We start from the raw sequence: 22,889 nt of genomic DNA on the forward strand, positions 1-22,889 counted from the left end.
CTGTTTTTATTGAAACCAAGTTTTTTCCAAAACATGCTTATTCTTCCTAGACATGATGTATTCTAATATTTTTATCTCTTTACTCTTTCATTTAAAATAAAAAGAACCTTAGTAAATTGATTTCTTGACCCTTTACTGGGGTCAAGGTGTTCAGTTCAGAAAACACTTTCCTTTTTTTAAAAAATTTTTATTTTGTTTATTTATTTTTATGTGGTGCTGAGGATTGAACCTAGTGCCTCACATATGCAAGGCAAGCACTCTACTATTGAGCCACAACTCCAGCCCAGAAAACACTTTCATAGTAGTTAAGAGTTCATGTTTTTGAGTTGGCAAAAATGGATTCATATCTTCAACTAAGCAGTAGCTGGATTGTGTTAACTTTGCCACATCATTGGATCTCTGAATCTCACTCTTTTCATCTAAAAAGATATATAATACTAGTATTTTCCTAATATTGTTGATGTGAAGAACAAATGAAAAAATATGCATCAAATATTTGAACAATGTCTGAGAGTGAAAAAAAAATGGTGGTTATTATTTCTACTATTGTTAATAGTTTAATGTGCTCTACATGTAGATGGTTTTTGTTTTGTTTTGTTTTACTAAAATGTTGTTTTCCAATAGTCCACACTCATATTTTATGTTTAATTCCATCTTGTTCTTCTGGAAATTTAAATTTATGAAGTCATTTCATGTGGGTCATACTTGGAACAAAATAAAGACATAGGTCAGAAAATGGACACACAACAATTACATGCTCATACATGACTGTGCTGATTTGCAGTCTTTGCCTGACATCAGATCCCCTTTCTGCAGTGTCACATAACAGCCTGTGCTTTGCTTTTTACAACACTCATCAATATTTCAAATGTTTGTTTGCCATCTGTCTCCCTGTAAAAGACATAAACTCCCTGTGAATAAAACTTAAACTGGGTTTCCTCTTTTGCCAGGACCCGCCAACATGGGCCGCGTTCGCACCAAAACTGTGAAGAAGGCCGCCCGGGTTATCATCGAGAAGTACTACACGCGCCTGGGCAACGACTTTCATACCAACAAGCGCGTGTGCGAGGAGATCGCCATTATTCCCAGCAAGAAGCTCCGCAACAAGATCGCAGGCTATGTCACACATCTGATGAAGCGGATACAGAGAGGCCCTGTGAGAGGTATCTCCATCAAGCTGCAGGAAGAGGAGAGAGAAAGGAGAGACAATTATGTTCCTGAGGTCTCTGCCCTGGATCAGGAGATTATTGAAGTAGATCCTGACACTAAGGAAATGCTGAAGCTTTTGGACTTTGGCAGTCTCTCCAACTTGCAGGTCACTCAGCCTACCGTGGGGATGAATTTCAAAACACCACGTGGAGCTGTTTGAATCTTTCTGCTATGCTGTAATATTTTCAATAAACCTGGGAAAACAAAAAAAAAAAAAAAAACAAAAAAAAAAAAAAAAAAAAACTTAAACTGCTTTATTTACTTTCCATCCCTAGTTCCAAGTACAGTGTTTTGCATATGGTATTTCTGAATGGAGCACAACAAAATGGAGGGAAATGTACTTTTGGTAGTGTCCTAACAGGAGCCTAGCATGTGCTTAGTTGAGAGGTACAATAGACCTTGACTCTTTTGAAAGAATGCCTGGCATTACAACGCCTAAGCTGGCAAAGTAGAGGTGCAAGGACAATGGACCAAGCTGGAGGAATATGTAGGAATACAGTACAGATGACAATGGCAACCTTGTTCATTGGCATCATCACCAGCACTGTTATCCTCTGACCCCCATATTTATGGATTTATGCTTAATCTTGGAAGAATCTAGAATCCCAGCTATTTTATTAAAACCACGTTGGGAGAGTAAGAGTGCAAATCAGCATGAGTGGATTCAGCAAAATTGGTGCCAGAAACTGACGGCAACAGAAGGAGTCATTGTCAGCTACACTGTGATGCTGTTTTATTCTGCTTCAGCTACTGGCAGGCTCAGTGACAAGAGGGTCAGTGTGGGGAGAGAGTGGGATGTCTCCAAAATGACCATCTCAGTATGTACTGTTGCTGTTACAGGAGACTTCTTGGCTACCCAAGTTCTGAGTTTAGGAAATTTGTCAGACATCTTTAATAGTCTCAGAGATAAAAGTTGGAAAGGCTTTGAAAATTTAAGTCGGGATAAAATTTTAGAAAATATGGATGAGGGCAAAGCAAAATACATGTAGTTAGGAAACACACTGGGATCAGTTTATTCTTTGATGGGAGAAACTTGAAAATGATTACAAATGGTTATTTAGTTGGAATTATGGCTAATTCTTCTTTTTTTATCTTTCCTGAAAATTTTAATGTAGTTCTTATTTCCAAAATGAAAAAATATTTTAAAAGATAGAAATAATATTGGTGTACATTGCTTGAATAATTCATATATGTTAACAAATTTGATAATACATGTGGAGCTATATACATATATTTATATATAAGAACTGTGTATCTATATAAATTTCCACTTATTTTGTGGGTGTTTCACAAATGTGTAACAGAATGAGGATAAATAAGCCAAAGGAATTGCTAAATGCATTTCATTAAAAAAGAAACTTGAGACTTATGATTTGCTCAGATTTCCCCCATAAAAGTAGAAATCAGGTATGGATTAGAACCATAAATACATAGATAACTATTTTTTAGCTCTCAGGGGTAGGATCTTTCAAATTAAGTGCATAAATAAAATAAAATTCTCAACGTAGTGGAAAGATTATAATATAGTTTTCTTCTAAGATGACGAGTCACTGAGAGTACTTGTGAAACTGGTTAGGAACAGGGAAAAAATGATAGAAAAATAGCGCTAAAATAATAGAGTATGCAGTAACCTTCATTTCCCCTCACCTAAATAAATTATTCCAGTATGTTTCATAGTATCTTGATTGTTTTACTTTCTCTAAAATTATTTGTTAGTGGCACGCAAACATTACCAAGCATCATTTTTAGTACCACTAAATGTTAGAAAGAGAGATGTTTAAGTAGCTCAGTCGCCTCAGGGAGATGAAGCAGATAACATTTAGAGGTATCAGACTAGCTTAGCAAATGTTTTCCCAGTGAAAATGGAATTAAGTGCTTATTTACCTCAGTGGAGTTAAGCTCATAAACCAAGTAATAGTAATTTTGTATATTGCTAAAATTGTGTTCAATTTTGCAAAAGGGGGATTTGGTGAATCCTTCTGCCTCCAGGCATGTGCATATTCTCATACCTGCCATCAGAAGAACCTCCAGCAAAAGGAGGGAAAAAACATGGCAAGTAGATTCAGTATTGAACAATTTGTTCTGGCCCTGGAATTGGAAAACCATATGTGTTTAATAAATCTATTCTATACCTAGAATTTGAAATTGATTATAATTCTTTTTTTTCTTCATGTGTATGTGGTTATGTGTATGTGCATTGACCAACAATATTTATTTTATAAGCTCTCAGAGGAAATGTAAAACAAATCATAAAACAATAAAGCTAGTTCAAATAATTTCAGCCTGCATTATGCAGTGATTAAAATTTCTGTGGATGGGTATAATGTGTCTCCCGAAGAATAGCCTCAAAATCCACACAGCCAACTATTGGAAAATCACTGTCATGCTCCATAAGACATAAGCCATTAGTTCCCGCTCATGTGCCATTTGCCATTCCTTTGGGGTATGTAGTGCAGTAATGCTGAGTGTCCTTTTTGATTCTAGGTCTTTAAATCCCGCGTGTTGCAAGTTCATCACACTTCTGGCTGACTCTGAAAAATGGCAGCTAGCTTTAGAGCCAATGGTGAGAGAGAAGGATGTTTAACTACCTCTAAAGTACAAAGAATGTGCTAAATTATGGTCCAATGTTCCACAAGCTCTGGGCATTTGGGAAGTATTAACAATAGCAAAAAAAAAAAGAAGAAGAAGAAAAACAAGCTGTTATGAATCACTCAAGAATAATTCAGTTTTCTACTTAAAATGTAATTAATAAGAGGAGAGATATAAAATACATAGCAAGCCTTTAGTATCACATGTTGGTAAGGAAGAGAGATACTATGATTTAATGGAGGACTTGAACATAAATATTAAATAATAGACTTCTTGGATTGCTACTTCCAAGGCAGAAATGAGTAACACACAAGAGAATAACATTTTAAAAGAAAATACTGGGGTGCTTCATAGCCATTTGAAAACCAAGGGTTGGATATATATGCTAAGATAATTTTGATAATATATTAATTATGTTAGGTCCTACATCATTAATAGCACTAGAGAAAATTACACATACATTTGATACTCTCATTGACTCTTTTCTGTAGGTATTATTATTCTTGTTTCAGATGAGGAAGTCAATCAGCTATATCACTTGTCTAAGATTGCCTAGCCAGCAAGCAAGATAATAGTTTGGGGATCAAGGCTTCTCATTCAAGAATATTAGCTTGCACAGAGACTCACTTTTCAGCACCTTTTGGCCTGAGGGATGCTTTGAATCTATTTTATCTCAAGTAGGTTAGCTTATCCAATGACGGTGCTGGGACCGCCCTCTGGCTATTTGTACATGATATCAAACATTCTATTAAATATTTTGCTGATCAAAAGAATGACATTTTGTTCTACCACAGTACAGTAAATTATGTGAGTTTTTAAATTCTAAATAATCTTTTAGATTTTTTTTTTTTTTACTTCATATATTCAGCTACCCTAAGACTCTAGGTAAATCTCTTTGTTCCTTTTGCATGAGATCCCTGGAAGCAATATTGCTCAGTGCTTTGAAACATGCTTAACAGCATTCTTTCACAGAGAAATAAGGCATGCCTTTTTCTTCTTAAGAAGTACTTATCTGGAGTCACTTCCTCCAGAAAACTTAGCCCACCTCCTTGTCAAAGCAGCTTTGTAACACCCATCTAACATATTTCTTACTTCTCCCATAGGTAAAGAATTCTCTCGGGAAGGTAATTATGTTTTTCAGGTCTGTATTACTGCAATTTTTAGGTATAAAATTGATATTTTTATGCATTTCTAAGCTTTTCAGGGGAATACCAGTTCTTAAAAAGTGAGTTTTCATTTCCAGCTGAGGTTATTGTTCTTTCCAACCCAAGGAGGCTTCACTTTCTTGCTTTCTGGCCAGAGACTATGCCTGACAGTTTCCTCAGCCTCAGTGTCATGAGGTCCTCTATAACCTCATGGCCACCTTTCCAAAGGATGGTGACTCATATCTCATTTCTACCCCAACCCACTGTAGCCCACTTTCCCTCCACCTCTTATGAACTTGTATTCAAACTAGGGAAACAGTGTGTGCTTATACAAATAATTGAAGTTATAATAGCTGGTAATAAGTGCTAAGAAGGGAATAAAAAGGGAGCTGTCAAAAAACTTTGTGGGAGAAAGCAAAAGACAAAATAAAAGAAAACAAAAAAATCAGCTCTTGGGCCCTCTTGACTTTGGGCTACTTCTCCATCTGACTAGCATCATGTGAGAAGCTGAAAGTGAGCATCATGTCATGAATCTGGGTGTGCTGGGTGAATGGGAAGTTGACGAAAAGAAGGCAGTAGAAATGCAGGCTGAAAAGATTAAGATGGAGGGCAGTTGTACAGTATACATTATGTAAACGCTGCATATCTACAATGGCACTAGCGTTAAGAACATTTTGGTCAGGTTTACTAAGTTTCAGGCAGGTCATAATTCAGCTGAAATATATGGGAGCAAAGGCAACCAAGAAATGTCAGAGTAGTAAGAAATAGCCTACAAATTAAAAATGGTGAATAATTCATACTGTTTAGAGTCATCCATGTGATTTAATATGAGATGTTAGTGATATAAAACAATGAAAATAATTTATCAAGATAATATTCAGACATATTTTCCATTTCCATGGACTTTTATTTCTATTATTTAATTTAAGTAAGATGAAATACAGACCAGATTTAATCGATATTAGGTATAAAATTCCTCCAATATATTTGAATTTTCCCTTTTTTTAAATATACCTTTTATTTATTTATTTATTTATCATCTTTTTTTAATATACCTTTTATTTATTTATTTATTTACTTACTTACTTATTTATTTATGTGGTGGGTCAAACCCAGGGCCTCACATGTGCTAGGCAAGCGCTCTACCTCTGAGCCACAACCCCAGCCTTCTTCATCTGTTTTTGTGGTAACTCAGACTCACACATTTCTGTGCACATCACTGAATTAAATGCATTTAGTTTCATCCAAAGTTTTTTTTTTTTCAATCTGTATTTTTATATGGAGCTAAAGAAATGTCTGAATTAGAAAATGTACTGATTTATAATCAAATCTGTAGATTTTAACTGCTATCTTTACATGTGTAAATAAACTCAGTGAAATGACAGGAACAAAGTCTAAGAAGCTTTGTATTTAGGTGTATTATACACCTAATTATCTAATATGTAAAACATTGTACTCATGCAGAATAAGAATAGCTAAGATGAAATATGTGGCCTATTGTGATCTAAGTCCTACCTCCCTCCATACACTGCCACGCTGATCTGCACTTTAATGCTGGCTTCAGTAATGCAGATGGCCTTCTGCATATTCCTAAATGATAGCACAGCCTGCCTTTCCTCAGACTCTGTCATTTATATTCTTTTCTCAGGAATAGTTCCTCTGCCTTTCTGTAGCTGGTCCTTTCTAAAGTGGATCCCTCTACATATTTCTAAAGATAGCTCCCTTTATATTCCCTTCTTAGCACTTATTACCAGCTATTATAACTTCAATTATTTGTATAAGCACATACTGTTTCCCCAGTTTGAATATAAGTTTCATAAGGAAATCACCTTGAAAGACCTGTTCACTGGATATTTACTACAATGTCAGGTGTTCAAAACTTAAATAAATGAATAAAAAAGCACATTTATTTCATAATTATGGTTTTTCTCTTATTGTTATTCTTGGAGACATGATTACAAGTTTCCCAGAGTCTTCACATTCTAAGCTTGAATTATTTATATAAAGAATCAAAGGAAAATACATGAGGCTATCTTAGTTCCTTTCTTCTTGGAGTCTTTATTTGCACTTACTGTAAACTGTTTCTAAAGTACTTTAGATGTTTACTAATTCATATTTTAAAAGACATTGGGAACATCATAGTATCTGTATTTACAATTAATAAGATGATGTTAATTTAAACTGATTGCTTGAAAAAAATTGTGGAAATCTAGGCCATAAAATAAATATATCATAAAAATATCTATGCTATGTTAAACTATACAAAAAAACTAAATAAAAGCATAAAAATAGAGTTGATAAGGAAATGAACAAGGATAATGAAATCCTAGGCAGTTTTGATTTCTTCTCTATATTGTTAAATATTTCCAATTGCCATCAAATATGAAAAAAACAAGAATACAGAAAATCACTAAAATACTGGGAAAAGATTTCTTTAAGAGTAAAATATACCTATAGAGAATGAATGTTTCCTTTCTTTTATAATAATTACTTAGATTTTACATGTTCCTAGACTGTTGTAAGATGTGTCAAGTTTTCAAAAAGAAATGAAATATAATCCTATCTTTAACTGCAGATAAAGTCAGAATGTTGCAAATTATTTTGAAAACTGAATTACAAAGGAAGGGAAATTAGTTTCTGGTTGTGACAAAATTCTTTCTTAAGATTGGCCATCATGACCATCAAAAATGATGACAATGAGAGGAAGTCTGTCCAGATGAGGACTAACATTCAAAACGGTGGAATGACAGAAAGAAATGGTGTGTGTATTTAAAATAATTTTTAAGTTTGGTAAATTAAAAAAAAAAAAAAAAAAAAAAAAACGTGTTAAGAGTCATGGACTTAGCTCTGGAATCTTTAGGTACTTCAGAGAGAACAATGGTCCCTGAAGAATTTTAGGAAAGGTGGAACAGAACCAGATTGGCAGGGCATTCGGGGAATTGGGGAGAAAATATATATAATTCTAAACAAGTTGAGTTTAAGGTAGCTTTGAACCTCTTTTAAGAGCTGTGTATTAAATTGTGAATTATTTGAGTATGAAACTCAGGAAAGAGACTTGGAGTTATATAGGAATTATCTTGGTGAAGATAATAATTGCAATGAGTAGCCTGGATGAGTTCCTCCATAGAGCCACTTCAGAGTAAGGACTGAAGTTTAGTAACCTGGGTATTTTAACTGTCAATTATAATGAAGAAAGGGAAAATAATTAAGAGACTTCTATTAAAGTTAGGACGAGTGCCAGTGCAAGCCAAACGTGGCATTATGGCAATAGAACGATGTTAGGGTTACATTCTTGTCGCTATTTTATTTTTCTGTCTGATACCTAAGAAGCTTAGCTAATATGACTTGTGTTATTTTATATACACCAAGGATTTCCAAACCCAGCTGCATGTCAGAGACATTTAGAGAGCTGTCTAATAATTTAATATACGGGATATGCATTAATTGAGTGAATGAATAAATTAATGCTTTACATGCCTTAATCATCATTACCAATATCCTTTTTATTTACATTAACTTAGGTCATTAGAAGACAAAAAATTACATTAGACCTAAAAAAATGGAATATATTTTATTAAGCATTCCTAGTAAATTGTGTATGTATGTGCATTTATGGGATTTTTGATGTTAAGAAAGAATGACACGTATCCATGGTATTATAGATTGAAAATGTCTCAACTTAGCAGTGTGATGTTCTTCATGCCATGTCTCTGGTGCTCTCCTTCTCTCCTTTTTTTTTTTTTGGCACGGGGATTACCATGGATTGAACTCAGGGGCACTCAACTGCTGAGCCACATCCCCAGCCATTTTTTTTTTTAATATATTTAGAAACAGGGTCTCACTGAGTTGCTTAGCGCCTCTGCCTCTGGTGCTCTCCTTTCTTGTTCTAGCTAAGGACCATCAGCAGGGGTTGAAAGAGCAACAATATAACCATGATGTCATAGTTAATTGTTGATTTGAATTAACCTCTCTAAATATCTCTCCAATTTTACACCTGGCTTTCTTCTCCTCCACAAAAATTGTCAAATTTCCCTTTTCACCTCTTCTTACCAAATCAAAAGCCAGTGTTTACCTGAAAAAGAGCAAAGGCAATGACCTGAAGAAAAAAAAAAGAGAGAGAGAGAGATGCTCTCAGAGCCCACTTGTTACTCCTCGATTTATACCCAAAGGACTTAAAATCAGCATACTGCAGTGATGCAGCCACAACAATGCTTATAGCAGCTCAGTTCACAATATCTAATCTATGGAACCAACCTAGGTGTCCTTCAATAGATGAATGGATAAAGAAAATGTGGTATATATCGCCAATGGAATATTACTCAGCTTTAAAGAAGAATGAAATTATGGCATTTGCCAGTATATGGATGGAGTTGGAGAATATCATGCTAGGTGGTAAGCCAATCTCAAAAAACCAAAGACTGAATCTTTTCTTTAATATGAGAATGCTAATTCACAATAAGGTGGGAAGGGCACTAGAGAAAATAGCGTTACCTTAGATCAGGTAGAGAGAAATGAAGGAGAGAGGGGAGGTGACATGGGGATAAGAATGATAGTAGAATGAAACAGTCATTATTACTTGATGTATATATGTGACTGCATGACCGATGTGATTCTACAACATGTACACTAAGAAAAAAGAGAAATTATATCCAATCTAGGTATGATACATCAAAGTGCATAAATGTATTCTCCTCGTGTCATGTATAAATAATGAAAACAAATTAAAAATTTATATAAAAATAAATAAAATTAAAACAGAAAAATGTTTCCTTGAAATTAGAAGGTTGTGCCAATAGTTAATAAAAATTCATCAAGTTTAGTATCTGTATGTTTCCATAAGCATAATCATTCTTAAAATAATTTGGTGTAAAGAAACTATCAGATGGATAATTCTAAAATCAAAAATATTAAATTTACATGTGTTTATTTTTCATCACAACACAAACACACTTTGAAGTATAATTGGTAAAAGCTAGAATCACATCACTTCACATTTCTTGCAAGTCAGTATCTGCCTATAGTTTTCCCCCTGTATACTCACTAATATTAAAATGTACTACTGTGCTCTTATGATATGCTTATTATTCCAATTTTTTTCTGCTCCAAAGGATACATTATATGATTTAATATCGTGGAATTGCCATCAAACTCTCAGGAGAAGAGCTTTGAAATTGGTAAATAGATCTTCAAAAGGAGCTTTAAAGTGGAGTCACCTCTCTCTTCATGTTTTATCTTCCTCTAGATAACCTGCTTTCTTTCCCTATTATCTCACTCAACATGAGTTTCATTTAGAAGAATTCCCAAACTTCTAAACCAGAAGGAGCTTTAGACAGGATTTAAATCAAGTCCTATAGCCTACTCATATGCAATTCTCTTCAGTGTTATTGTTGCAAAGGATGACCCAGTCTGGATTTGAATGAAACTTAATAGGAGCACATTCATTTCTTGGCAGTCTGAATTGTCAGGAAGTGGTTCCTCAGTGGCAGGCAGTCTTTTCCTCTGGATTCTTTTTATCACTGGTTTTAATTACATACTCTGAAGTCACATGGAATCAAACAAGCACATGTGATGTTACCAATTTTCCTCAACTTTGCCTAAGTCAAATGGCGCGCACACACACACACACACACAAATCATGAGGGTCAATATCACCTAGTCTTATCTATGACTTATTAGCTGTTATGTGCTGCTGGGAACTTTTGAAGAAGTTGGCATAATTCCTTATATTTTGTCACATAATAAAAATTCATCCACTGAGTATATGGAACTCATGTTAGAGGGTAAGTATAGAAATTTTGCTTTCAATAGTCTGTGTCCTTTTCAAAGTAATGTAAAAAACCAATGTTTTTTGTCAGAATAACAAAGAGGGGCAATGTGCTGTTGCAAACAGTACTTTGAAAAAAGCCTGAGGCTACTTTTTAGCTTTCTTTTTTAAACTGTGTTTTCTCTCTCCATATACATGTATGTTACATTCATACACACACACACACACACACACACACACACACACACACCTTTGCTCAAGAAGGTAGAATAACATTTTCTGCTATTTTTCTGGAGGAAATACTCTTCCAAAGTATCTTCTTTGAACTTTTTAATGATATAATTCCTTTATTTCTGGTGATGAATTTGGATATGAATCTATCTTTTGGGTCTATGTTTGGTTTCAAAATAATATAACTAAATTCTGCTTGAGTCATTCCTTTCTATGTACCTAGATTATGTTTGATTTCTTTCTTTTTAATTTGAGCAAGAAGACTTGATATTAATGTTTCTATTTAATCATTCAGGTGCATGAGAAGGAAGAAAAGAATGGTCAAGGTCTTGAGGGTCTGCCATATGGGAAGTTCATATTTTTGGTTCCTCTCTATATTTGTTTCAGGCTCTTTTCGAAAAGCCAATTCTTCTGAAGTGGGTGCACATCCTTTCTCAATTGTGGAGGTGTCCCTCGAGTGTCCTTTCTTTCTAGCCACTCTGAAGAAGATAGGGAGAGAAGAGAACTTGTTGTTTAATGTAGCTGCTACAGCTGATGTTAAAATCACTTGGAAGAATTGTCCCTCAGTCTCTTCTTTGCCTCACTCACCTTCCTGTCTCTCTCTCCTCCTTCCTCATCTCTCTTTTTTTTCCTCTCCCCCTGCCCCGGGTCCCCCAGCTCCTCATGCCTAATTTCTCCAGGTCAGTAGTTACTTTCAAGAGTAGAAGCCAACTGAATCACTATGAGAAATCAAGTTCAAGGTAAAGAATTGGTGAGATATAAATGCACATTTTCCTCTGACTGCCTGACTGAGAATTCTGAACAGCAACAGGCAGGGGTGTAAGATTCTCCAAATGGAGCATCTCCCTGTTTCCCCATTCTGCATCCACTCCAAATCCTAAGATTTACCTATGTCAGCATAAACTTTCAACCATTCTTCCTACCCTTAAGGTAAATTAATAATAATAATAATAATAATAATAATAATAATAATAATAATAATAATAATAATAAATCAACTCCAGGATGTTTTCTTTTTTTTTCAGAGTAGAAATTAGAAGTTTATTAAAGGATAGCAGAAAAGATTTCTCCCAGAGGAAGAAGGGGACCCAAGAGGTGGAATCCCCAGGATGTTTTCTTTTACCCAGTTTATCCCAATTTATCAAAATAATAAGATTGTCATCCAAGTTCCTTGTATGGGCTACACTGTTTTGTGGTCTCAGCAGTGGGATGTTTTCTTCAAAAATATTAAGGACTTATCTGTTTATATATGTCATGGAGGTTTGGGGAGGTCATTAGCAAACTTGGACTTTTTCCAACTTACTTAAATGTAAACTCGAATGTTTAAAATTATATACTCACCTTATATTTTTAAAAATAATAATCCTTTCTAGAAAGAGCTTGAAATGAGTTAAGTATGAGTTTAAATCCCATTTAAGCTACTTGTATCCAATGGCCTTCGGCAAGTTTTCAACTTAATAAATCTATAAATAAGTCTATAAATAAATCCTTACATGTAAAACTAGCAATGGTATCTATTCATCAGGAAGAGCTCTTGCAGAGATTAGGCTTAACAGATGTGAAGCATTCAGGGCAGGATCTGATACATAAAAATATTTGATGAATAATAAGTAAATACATTCATTTGGAGCTAGTTGCTAAGATTATTCTTAGTTTTTAAGCTTCACTTTAAGCCAATTGCCTGTTTGATAGGTGAGCTTGATGACCATTTTGGGTGGCATTATATGAGAAAACTGGCACCCCTTCTCTGAAGCCTTCTATGGAGACCAGACTTTCTTTTTCTGAAAAGAAGTCCTGTGTGAAAATTCACCCACATGGCATTCTCAACCATTTCTCATGCCTTTGCCATCTTCACAAGCCTGTGGGATATTCTGAAAGAAAAAGTTCTATGGTGTTCTCCATAACAGTTCTCTCACTTTTGTATTATAAGTGATCAGCCTGTATCCTCAACTATTCAAATAGGTAAGGATATTTTCAGGGTATACTGTAGAAATAAATCACTTTTTAAAGAAAAGAATTTTTGAAATAGAATCATCCATTTCATCCTGTAACTTGAGATTTATCTCTACTTGATGTGCATGCTAGATATCACTAAGACATAATGAAGTACAGTAATGGTTTAGGAAAAATTTTAACACAAGTTTTAAATTTCTGTTGATTATTATTTTAAGGTAAATAGAAAAGCCTGCTTCTTGTTCTGGATCTTAACAAGAAGACAGTTCTGCATGTTCATGTTTGAGCTTTGCAGTAAGTTTTGAACAATTTCTCTTCAACTCAGAACAAGAAAGGCTAAACTGGCAACTCAAAGTTTATCTGATAATATATATTCTTTTCTTAAACAAAGACTTTGTTTTCGAGGTACATATTATTTTTGATCAAGGTCTATCAAAAGAAATGGCTATCTTCTTCAGGCTAAATGAACCCATTCTGTCTCTGTAAAGAGAATGATTATTTGCCATTTGCTCCACTGATCTATAATTTGGTTTTATAGAGAAACAGTCTGAGAAATGGCACTGTCCCAGGAGCTGACTGAGCTGGTCTCTGGCTGGGGCAGGAAGTCTCCATAGCCTAAGTCTAGGAGGAACTGAAAGGAGACAATCCCTATTCAGACTCTTGGATCAAACTACAAATGTCAATTGAAGTAAGAAAAGCTCATTTAGCGCTTTTGACCACAAATTTGCAGGCCTTATTTCAAATTCTAGTATGAAATGAGGTGGAGATTTTTTTGTGATCTCTATAGTTTCTAACTTGCTTTTACAGGCTAGAAAGCACAAAGGATGCAGTAGAACAAGGAGGATTATTGAGCTAACTTGATGGCTCCATCCTTCCTACTCTTTTCTGGCTTTAAAAACAAATCACTATCATGTACCCTAACATGTGCAATGTGTCCATGAAATTTTTGTCTCAAAACTTAGGGACAGGATACAGTGGTGTTCAAGAGGGAAAAAAATTAAGTCAGAAAGTCTAAGTGCAAATCCTAGCTCACATTTTACTAGCTGTGTGACTATGGACAAGTTGTTCAAAACTGAAAGGTGGATAGCAAGTGTGGCAATATTCTGTTAAATTTGATTGACAGATTCATTTGAATATTATCATTAATATATAATATGTATGTATGTGTATATATATATATTAGTACATGAAAGGGATCAAGAGGGAGGTATCAAGGCTGACTGCTAAGAATTGACTTGCTATAAGATATACCTCAGTCTGTACTACTTAGAGAGAGAGAAATGGAAAAAGAATGTGTATTATCTTACTCCACAGCATCTGTATTGTACAGCTGCTACAAGTTTAGCTTCACTTAAAACAAAACAAAACAAAACATTAAGATACTTGTGATCCATATTGTGTCACTGTAAAGCAGAGAAAGGACTTTGGACCCTTTCAACAACATCCAAATAATTTCATAATATTTTTCTTAATATAAAATTTAGCTTTCAACCTTGAGTCTGTTCAACCATTTTCTGGAGAAGAACCTGACAGTGTTTGAATTCTCTAGCATAAAAACAGAATGCCAAATAGGGGTTGATTGCCAATGTTCTGCTATACACTGTGATGAGTACAAACCACAGTTTCTCACAAGTGAAGATTTGGATTATGGTGCTGAAAATATGTTCCTTCACAAGATGCCAGGTGGCCTCAGAGCAGCAGTTACTGCCTATTCATGAACCACTTTACCACAGAATAGAGCTATGTACATATTAACAGAGACATCTTTGCTGTTATTGTGGGAGTCATGACGTTCTACAACTTCTCTCAATCTGATGTTTGTGTGAATCATAAGCTTTTTCTAAGGAACAGTTTACACCTTTAATTATAGAGTCATTTGCACAGAATTTTTGGCTAGATGTTTATAGCTACGTGATAGCTGCTAATCTTAAAGCCTCCTTGATTATTGCAATTCCGAGATGATTTGCTTTCTCCCTGAGGCCCACTCCAACCAAACTTGAACAAATGGAAAGCCTCCTTTTCACGCTATGCTTTTTCTTATATTTTCCGTTGCACTTATCTCTTTTAAAATATACCATATTTGTCACATATTATGTTTTATGATTCATTGTCCATTTCCCTTGGAAGTAGAGCTCTGATTTCAATTTACTATTATATCTCAAATATTTGCTACATTATTGGTGCTCATTAATGTTTGTTGAATGAGTTTCCTGGTAGATAGCCATGCAGAGAAAGCTACAGGATTAACTCTGTGGAACATGCTGATGACATTCTTTCTGTGAAAAAATACTTTGATGACTTCCCATCATCAATGAAATCTAGTCCAGCTGAGGTCCAGCTTAGGTTTCACTATTTAAATTGACTTACAGTTTCTACCTTTCCATTACTGTAATCTAATATCTAATCAGAGAAAAGTAATAGCCAGGCTCTTTCACATAGTATTCTTCTCCCTAAAAAACCAACCAACCAACCTCTTGAGGGGTATTATTTGGTTATGTGGCATAGCACAAGAAACTACATTAAAATCCATTGCAGTGACTTAAAGCAGCACACGTCTTCATTTGCCACGTAAGCATTGAGTGTGTCACTGTGTCTCAGGCTGAGCTCAGCTGCTATCTGCTGGGCTTGGCTCCAGGCTGTAGATTGGAATTAGGTCAGCTCCATATGTTTCCTTGTTCTCCGTGACCCTGCAGCTGTACAGAGTGCATTTTCTTACCAGATGTAAGCAGTCATGCTAAACCACACCCACCCTTTTTAGTTCATCCTATTGCTCTGAGTTCATCCTTCTGATCGGTTCCACTAACTAAAGCAAAACACGTGACCCAAAGCCACTATCAACGTGAGCAGTTCTAGTTGAAAGAATAGAAGCAGAGAGGTGGTTATTTTCTGATCAATACTTGTAATCCTACACACCCTCTTTCAATACATAACCATCAAGATCTGGCACAAATGTTGCTTATTTTACGAACCTCTAATTTAGCAGGTAGTGAGATTTTCCCATTTTTGAGATCCCAGTGAACTCTACTTATACCTACATCATTTCACTATTTACATGTTTGACTCCTTTCCTGGACTTTATGTTTCTAAATAGCAGAAAACAATGTCCTATTAGGATCTCTATTCTTAATACTTTTCAAGAATTGCATGAATAAATGGAGTAGTCCATTTTAAAAAAAAAATCAACCCATTCAGATTTCAACAGTGTCAATTTTCTGTTCTTGTGGGATGGGGAAAAAGAACACTTTAAAGTTAGAAGATATTGTACTATGTGTGACACATCTATGAAGTATTCACATTTAAAACTGACAAGGAGCAGGAGATCCAAAATTAAGTCTCATAATAAAAACACCACAGGGCATGCTACAGTGTTCAATACAATTCCTCAAGTATTTTTCTGCAGGAAGGGATAAAATGCTATTGGCTAAGAATTTATATTAAATATTTAGGCAATTGACAGAAATAAATATTTGGCAGTCAAGAAGGTAGAGCATTCTTCATTTTCTTTCAAACTTCTCCTACAAAAATGTGTTTTGTTTTTGGTTTTTTGTTCTTAAATGACACACTTCATGTCAACTGGCAAATGTCTGAATTTTTTCTAGAAGTTATTCATCCATCTATCCATTCACCAATCCATCCAACTGACTGGCCAACCATTCATTCACTAACACATTCTTTTACTCACTCATATTATTCTACTTTTCTCAACCAACTAAGCCTTGTTTTACTTGACTCATAATCCAGTTTAGAATCTTTATTAGTCCATTTTCTGTTGCTATAACAAAATATCTGGGACTATGTAAAAAAAAAGATGTTTATTTACTCAGTTCACAGTTTTGAAGACTGAAAGTCAATTTGTTTAACACAAGAAGGCCTCATAGCAGATAGCTTCATTATGTCAAGAGTACATGCAAAAGAGATCACATAATAAGACAGAAAGACAGAGAGGTTTAGGGGTCAGGTTTGCTCTTTTTATAACAATCACTCTCATGAGAACCAACTTACCCATAAGATCAGAACTAATATCTTCTGAGTATGATGACTTTATGACCTACTACTTATAACCAACTACTTTCCACTAGGCCCTGCATCTTAAAGGTTCTACAACATTTCAGCACTGTCAAACTAAGGTCTAAGCTTCCAGCACATGAACCTTTGGGGAACAAACCTAAACCATACCTAAACCCTGTGGCATCTGTGGTTTATAATTTCAACACATCCTAGTCAATACCCTGAACTGCTTTTCCCGCACTCTTTTATTGCATTCATCTAAGTGGAGAATAGATGATCCCAAGTATTCATTTGCATTTTATTTCCTTGAAGCCATTAAATTCCATTTTTTTAACTAAAAGAGTTAATTCTCCTTCCACTGTCTCCATAGCAAATACACTCTTGACTTTAACCTGTATGTTTGTAATATTACAATCACCTGCATAATGGTTGTCAAATAAATTAGATCTATGAAAAAAAAATGTTTTGACCTTGGAATTACAATGTACAGCATCAGCAGCATGCTGTGATCTTATCAACTACATGTTCACAGTTATAAAATAAATACTAATTGATAAAATTTTATATGCTTTTTGGGTGATCAGTTTTATTGATTTTTTGGTGGATATTTTAATTTGCAATCTCTGACTTCTGGTGTATTTTTTTTTTAATTTGTTCTTTCTAGAGATACATGACAGCAGAATGTATTTTGAGATATTATACAACTTGTTTCAATTAGGATCCCATTATTAGTTTGCTGATTTTTTATGATGAAATTCAAGTTCCCTTCCCCAGGCAGGAAAACAAGAAATATTGGGTTGTTAATTGATAGACAAGAAATTATTCACTTTTGGATGAATATGAAGAGCAATAACTGTTTTTTGTCAATCCCCAAATAAATTCTTGTTTTAAGTTCTGAAGTTTCTATTATTTTTATTATTTCTCCAATGTAAGGCATGGTATTTTTAGTTCATTTATATTCTGACCTTTCAATCTGTATTTCCCTTGTCTGGGTAGGATAAAAAACACACTAAGATTGATATCTAACATGTCTAAATAGATCAATTTAACAGAAAAACAAACTTCAGCTTGAAAAGTGGAGCCCAGTCTTTATGAAATGGGAAGTATATGGAAGTTTTGATGAAGATACAGCATGGCAACAGAATATCTAATCCAGGAAACACAAATGTTTAATGTCTTCAGGGTCAGGAAGAAATCACATAGGAATGATGCTAAAAAACAGTAATGGTAGAAACTATGAATAAGGAAATAGTTCCCATCTTACCTAAAAACATAGCAGTCCAGTATGTTTTATCAGCCAAATAAAACAGCCCAGAATCCTCACTGTAAGGTTACTGGCCCAGAGAATTTTTTGATTCAGTAAAGTAAAAAATATCTGGACAACAGGTAATCAAAGAAATCGAGAAGAATATTTGATAAGAGTCTTCCAACACAAAGAGATACTTTTTGCATTGCCTTATCAATGTCAGATATCCTACAATCAAAACTCACTTAAGCTTTACATCTTATACAAATACAAGTGATATTTGAAGGGAGGATTAGTGGTGATTCCATGCTTTAAAATAGATTTAATTAAAATTTCCAAAAATAACAAAAAGGAATTTTTTTTCTGTAGATGTTGTAGGTATTCACAGGAAAAAAAAAAAAAAGACCTGGAATTGGAGTTCAATGCTGTCAGAAGAGTCTCTCTTTTCCTCTCTTGCTCCTGCCTCCCTCTCTTTTTTCTCTATTCATGTCTTTCATTTGCTTTGCATGCATACCTCATTCTCTTCTGCAGACAGGCCTTTCCTGTATTCAGCAACCTCCTATCAATAATCATGAAAGAACAAAAGAGAGCTCTTTTTCTCATGTTATCCATATATTGATCTTAAATAATCTCATCTACTTGATTTGTGTCACATGTACTTTCCTTGAACCAATAACTGTTACCTGGATTACAAAGCTTTCCATGACTGACCATGCTGGCCAGGAATAGATTTTGTTGTCCCCTCCATGTGACCAAGGCTCAAGGTCTATAATCAGGGAAAATGAGCAAGAGAGCTTGCTAGGCAAGAAAAATCAATACCCATAGTCCACTCTAGCTTGATGTTTATCACACTGTTGCGCCTTAGTGCAGACTTAAAGTCTGACTTTTAGAACGGGTTACATGGAGAACATAAAGGCAGAAGACCTCAAACCATACAATAGTTAAGGCTGTTGACAATGAGATCAGATGTTTTATGTTGGAACACTAGCGATTGCATTCACTAGATTTTTGTGATCCTGTGGATCTTCACTAAATGTGCTAAAGCTCAATTTAGTGTTCTTTAAAATGGGAATAACTTTTAAAATGCACATCTTCTTCCAGTAAAATGGTAATAATATCAGGGTCTTCATCACCTAGCACAAGAAAACACTCAAAAGCAATCCATTGGATTAATAATTAAATGAATGAATAAACAGAGTCCTTACAGCATAGATTATTTTGAAGATTAAGGGAAATATCCATGTAAAGTGCTCAGTACAGGACTAGACATGTGCTCTCCCCTCACTAAATAGTATTCAAAAATCTGTGATGCACTGATCAAGGGAAGAGAGAATGAAAAAGAGATCCTATTAGTGGGCTAGGGCAAGATAAATGGAAAGGGGTCAAGGTATGGGCTTCATGGTATAGTGCTTTCAAGATTAATTTCAATGATATTGAAACTTATTTACTTGCATTCATCTACTTTTAAAAAATCATCTAGGTACTGCACAGTCTATAAGTGCAAAAACTATGTATAAGGGAAGAAAACAGTCATACCTTGTCTTAGCTACTTATTATCTTCTCAGGTTTAATTCCATGTTAGCTTGATGAATATTAAAAATTAGTCTGAGGAACTTCTGAATATCCCCAAACATCTGGATAGTTGACATCATGGAGGCAAAATTTCCATACATATTTTTTCATCAAGGAGCTTTGAGATTAAGCAACAATTTATATTAAATATCTGAAAGTTTTTAGTTTCTCTCTCATGGTCACAATAGTTTATAATAATGGTTAGTTTATCAGAATTTTAAAAGCTTATTTGTTTGGTTCTTGTATATGAAAATTACATGTGCTGTGAATGTGGGACATAAGTTTTTCATATCATTGGGACTAATTTATATGGCTGTATCAAGTGCTCATTATGGCCAAGAGTGTACATTTTATGATGCCATCCACAGAAGAACAGTGGCACTATCAACTTGCAAAAGCAAAGATCACCAGGTTGGCAGTATCTCTATGAAGATAAGGTTTTTAATACCTGACTCAACATGAGTTGCAGGAAATACATTATCTTAAGGACCCAGCTAAAGATGAACATGTTCATAAATAGAAAAGTTTAGTGTGCCTCAGATGTTCTTCTTTCCAAACCAAAAAACTTTATTATTTTCTGCTAAGATTTCAGTTCATAGTTATCATTTAATAAAGTTAATTTAACAATGTGATTTTATAAGGCCCTTCAGCATGGAGACATAATAAAAATTTGAGCTAATACTTGCAATTTGGGGATCTATGTGGGAACACTTCCGTGCTGCCCCTGGGTATACTTGCCCTCATCTCAATTCCTTCCCTTTCTCTGCTAAGCTCTGGGTCACAGAGGACCCAATTTGCATGTGTCACTTCCCAACCTCTTGATCAAGCTGAACTTTCTTGTGTTTGCCCAACAGACGCCATGGAGGAGATTGAAGAATGCAAGGACAAGGAAAAGTCTGGGCAATTCTTCCTGCCTCAGGAAGTGTGTCCAGAAGCTGTTATCTTGTTTATGGCTCCAGTTTTTATTAGGAAAAAAGAAAAGTTTGCCACTTTTCCGACTTCTGTTGAGTAACTCCAAATTCTAAACTTCAATAAAATCTCTTCCCCTCTTCTTCATTCCAGCCTAAGAGAGGGTAGAGGCTTAAAGTTATTGCTAATATTTGGGTTGCCTTAACAAACTGAGTTATTGGTTCTTCCATCATTAATTTGCTACATTAAATTTTCTCAACTTTAAAAGGTTTCTAATTTGCTGGATGGACCCAGAATGAAATACTAATTAATTTTAACTCATGAAATTGTTAAATAGAGCAAGTTAACTATAAAGTATGCAGAGCAGTCACAGATTCTGATCGCTAAAAACAATTCCTTAAATCAACTTTGTAAGATGAAAAGAGGAAAGTGTAGTTTTGCAATGCAGGCGCATGACCTGAAGCCACAAACATAGTCCTCCTAAATGATTCTGCTCTCCTGATTTAACTAGAAAGCATTGAAATGAAATGAAGTTGAAGAAGATTCTGGGTATTTGTGTAGATTAGATTAAACATGGCTTTGGAATCCTCAATCACTTTCTAACTGTGCTTTCAGGGATGAATGCATCAGATAATGGCTTAATGAAATCCTAAGAGATGTTTGTTTGCTTATTTTTATTTTTTCCTGCTAATATTTTCCTTACATCAAGAAAAGGGAAGATAAGTTTAGCAAATTTCTAGAAAGAATTTTGAACTCACTCCTTTGAGTGTCTTCTATATCTCCTTGCATGGATAGCATATAAGATGCATCTCTGTTAGCCTATTCTATTTAAATCTGCTTAATTGTACCATTTTAACCTTTTTATAATTGCAGTCCTGTGGATTGCTGACCTAACGAGTAATAATTTATTTCTTAAAAATGGAAATTTTAATATTCTATTAAATTTTAAAAAATATTCTGCAAAGATTCCCTGCAGGTGGAATGAATATCTGTTCAAAGGAAGTACAGACATGGATAATTCAGCTAAGATATTACGTTTGTTAGAAACCAGTTTACCAAAACACACACATACACGCATGCACACACACACACACAAATCCTTCTAAATTAGGCATGTTATTACTAGTAACTGACACTTGTTTAGTATTTTAGAAAACATGTGCCTAAGTTTATTTAGTATGATCAACAAAACTCTGAGAATTCTTTAGATCCATTTTAGATAAGAAATTGAGGCCCAGGGTGGTTTAGACCCAGGTTTGTAGGTCTCCAATCTGTGAGCTCTGCCCGACTGTATCATATTGTGTTCTAGAATTTGGTCTTCATGAAAATATACCTTGACCTAAAACACTGAACCCAACGAGCTCCACTAAAATACCACCAAAATCAGTGGAACACTGATTTGGAAGACTCTATAGAGATGATATAATACTCCTTGTCCTTCTGTGTCTGTTTCTCATTGTGATGTCCCTTCTCTTTGCAGCCTTTCCTTGAATATCTTCCTTGTATTGAAATTCACTTGTATAGTTGTTAACAGAGCCAGCCGGTCTCAGGAAAACCTTGACTTCAATAGAATGCCTTCTTATCCTGAGTCAAATTCTATCTTTATTATTGTATTTGTATTTATTAGCCCCAGCTTCACCATTTAGACCTAATTAAAACAAGAATTATCTCTTTCTCTTTTTTTTTTTACTTTTTTTTTATTTTTTATTTTTTTATTTTTTTTTTATTGTTGGTTGTTCAAAACATTACATAGTTCTTGATATATCATCTTTCACACTTTGCTTCAAGTGGGTTATGAACTCCCATTTTTAGCCCATATACAGATTGCAGAATCACATCAATTACACATCCATTGATTTACATATTGCCATACTTGTGACTGTCATGTTCTGCTACCTTTCCTATCCTCTACTATCCCCCCTCCCCTCCCCTCCCCACCCCTCTTCTCTCTCTACCCCCTCTACTGACCTTCATTTCTCCCCCTTGTATTTTTTTCCCTTTCCCCTCATTTCCTCTTGTATGTTCTTTTGTATAACCCTGAGGGTCTCCTTCCATTTCCATGCAATTTCCCTTTTCTCTCCCTTTCCCTCCCACCTCTCATCTCTGTTTAATGTTAATCTTCTTCTCATGCTCTTCGTCCCTACTCTGTTCTTAGTTACTCTCCTTATATCAAAGGAGACATTTGGCATTTGCTTTTTAGGGATTGGCTAGCTTCACTTAGCATAATCTGCTCTAGTGCCATCCATTTCCCTGCAAATTCTAT

The 22,889-nt window shown here is 34.8% G+C and overlaps 1 protein-coding gene across 1 annotated transcript; it reads left to right on the forward strand.

The window, feature by feature from the left end:
* The first annotated feature begins 939 nt into the window (after positions 1-939).
* Positions 940-1,422, forward strand: LOC124083328 (small ribosomal subunit protein eS17). Its single transcript, XM_046429931.2, has one exon. The coding sequence runs from the start codon at positions 962-964 to the stop codon at positions 1,367-1,369; it is 408 nt and encodes a 135-aa protein (XP_046285887.1). The 5' UTR covers positions 940-961; the 3' UTR covers positions 1,370-1,422.
* The last annotated feature ends 21,467 nt before the right edge of the window (positions 1,423-22,889 follow it).

The sequence above is a fragment of the Marmota monax genome, unplaced genomic scaffold, assembly GCF_021218885.2.
Source record: "Marmota monax isolate L192 unplaced genomic scaffold, Marmota_monax_Labrador192_F-V1.1 WCK01_AAM20220418_F8-fsc00276, whole genome shotgun sequence".
NCBI lineage: Eukaryota > Metazoa > Chordata > Mammalia > Rodentia > Sciuridae > Marmota > Marmota monax.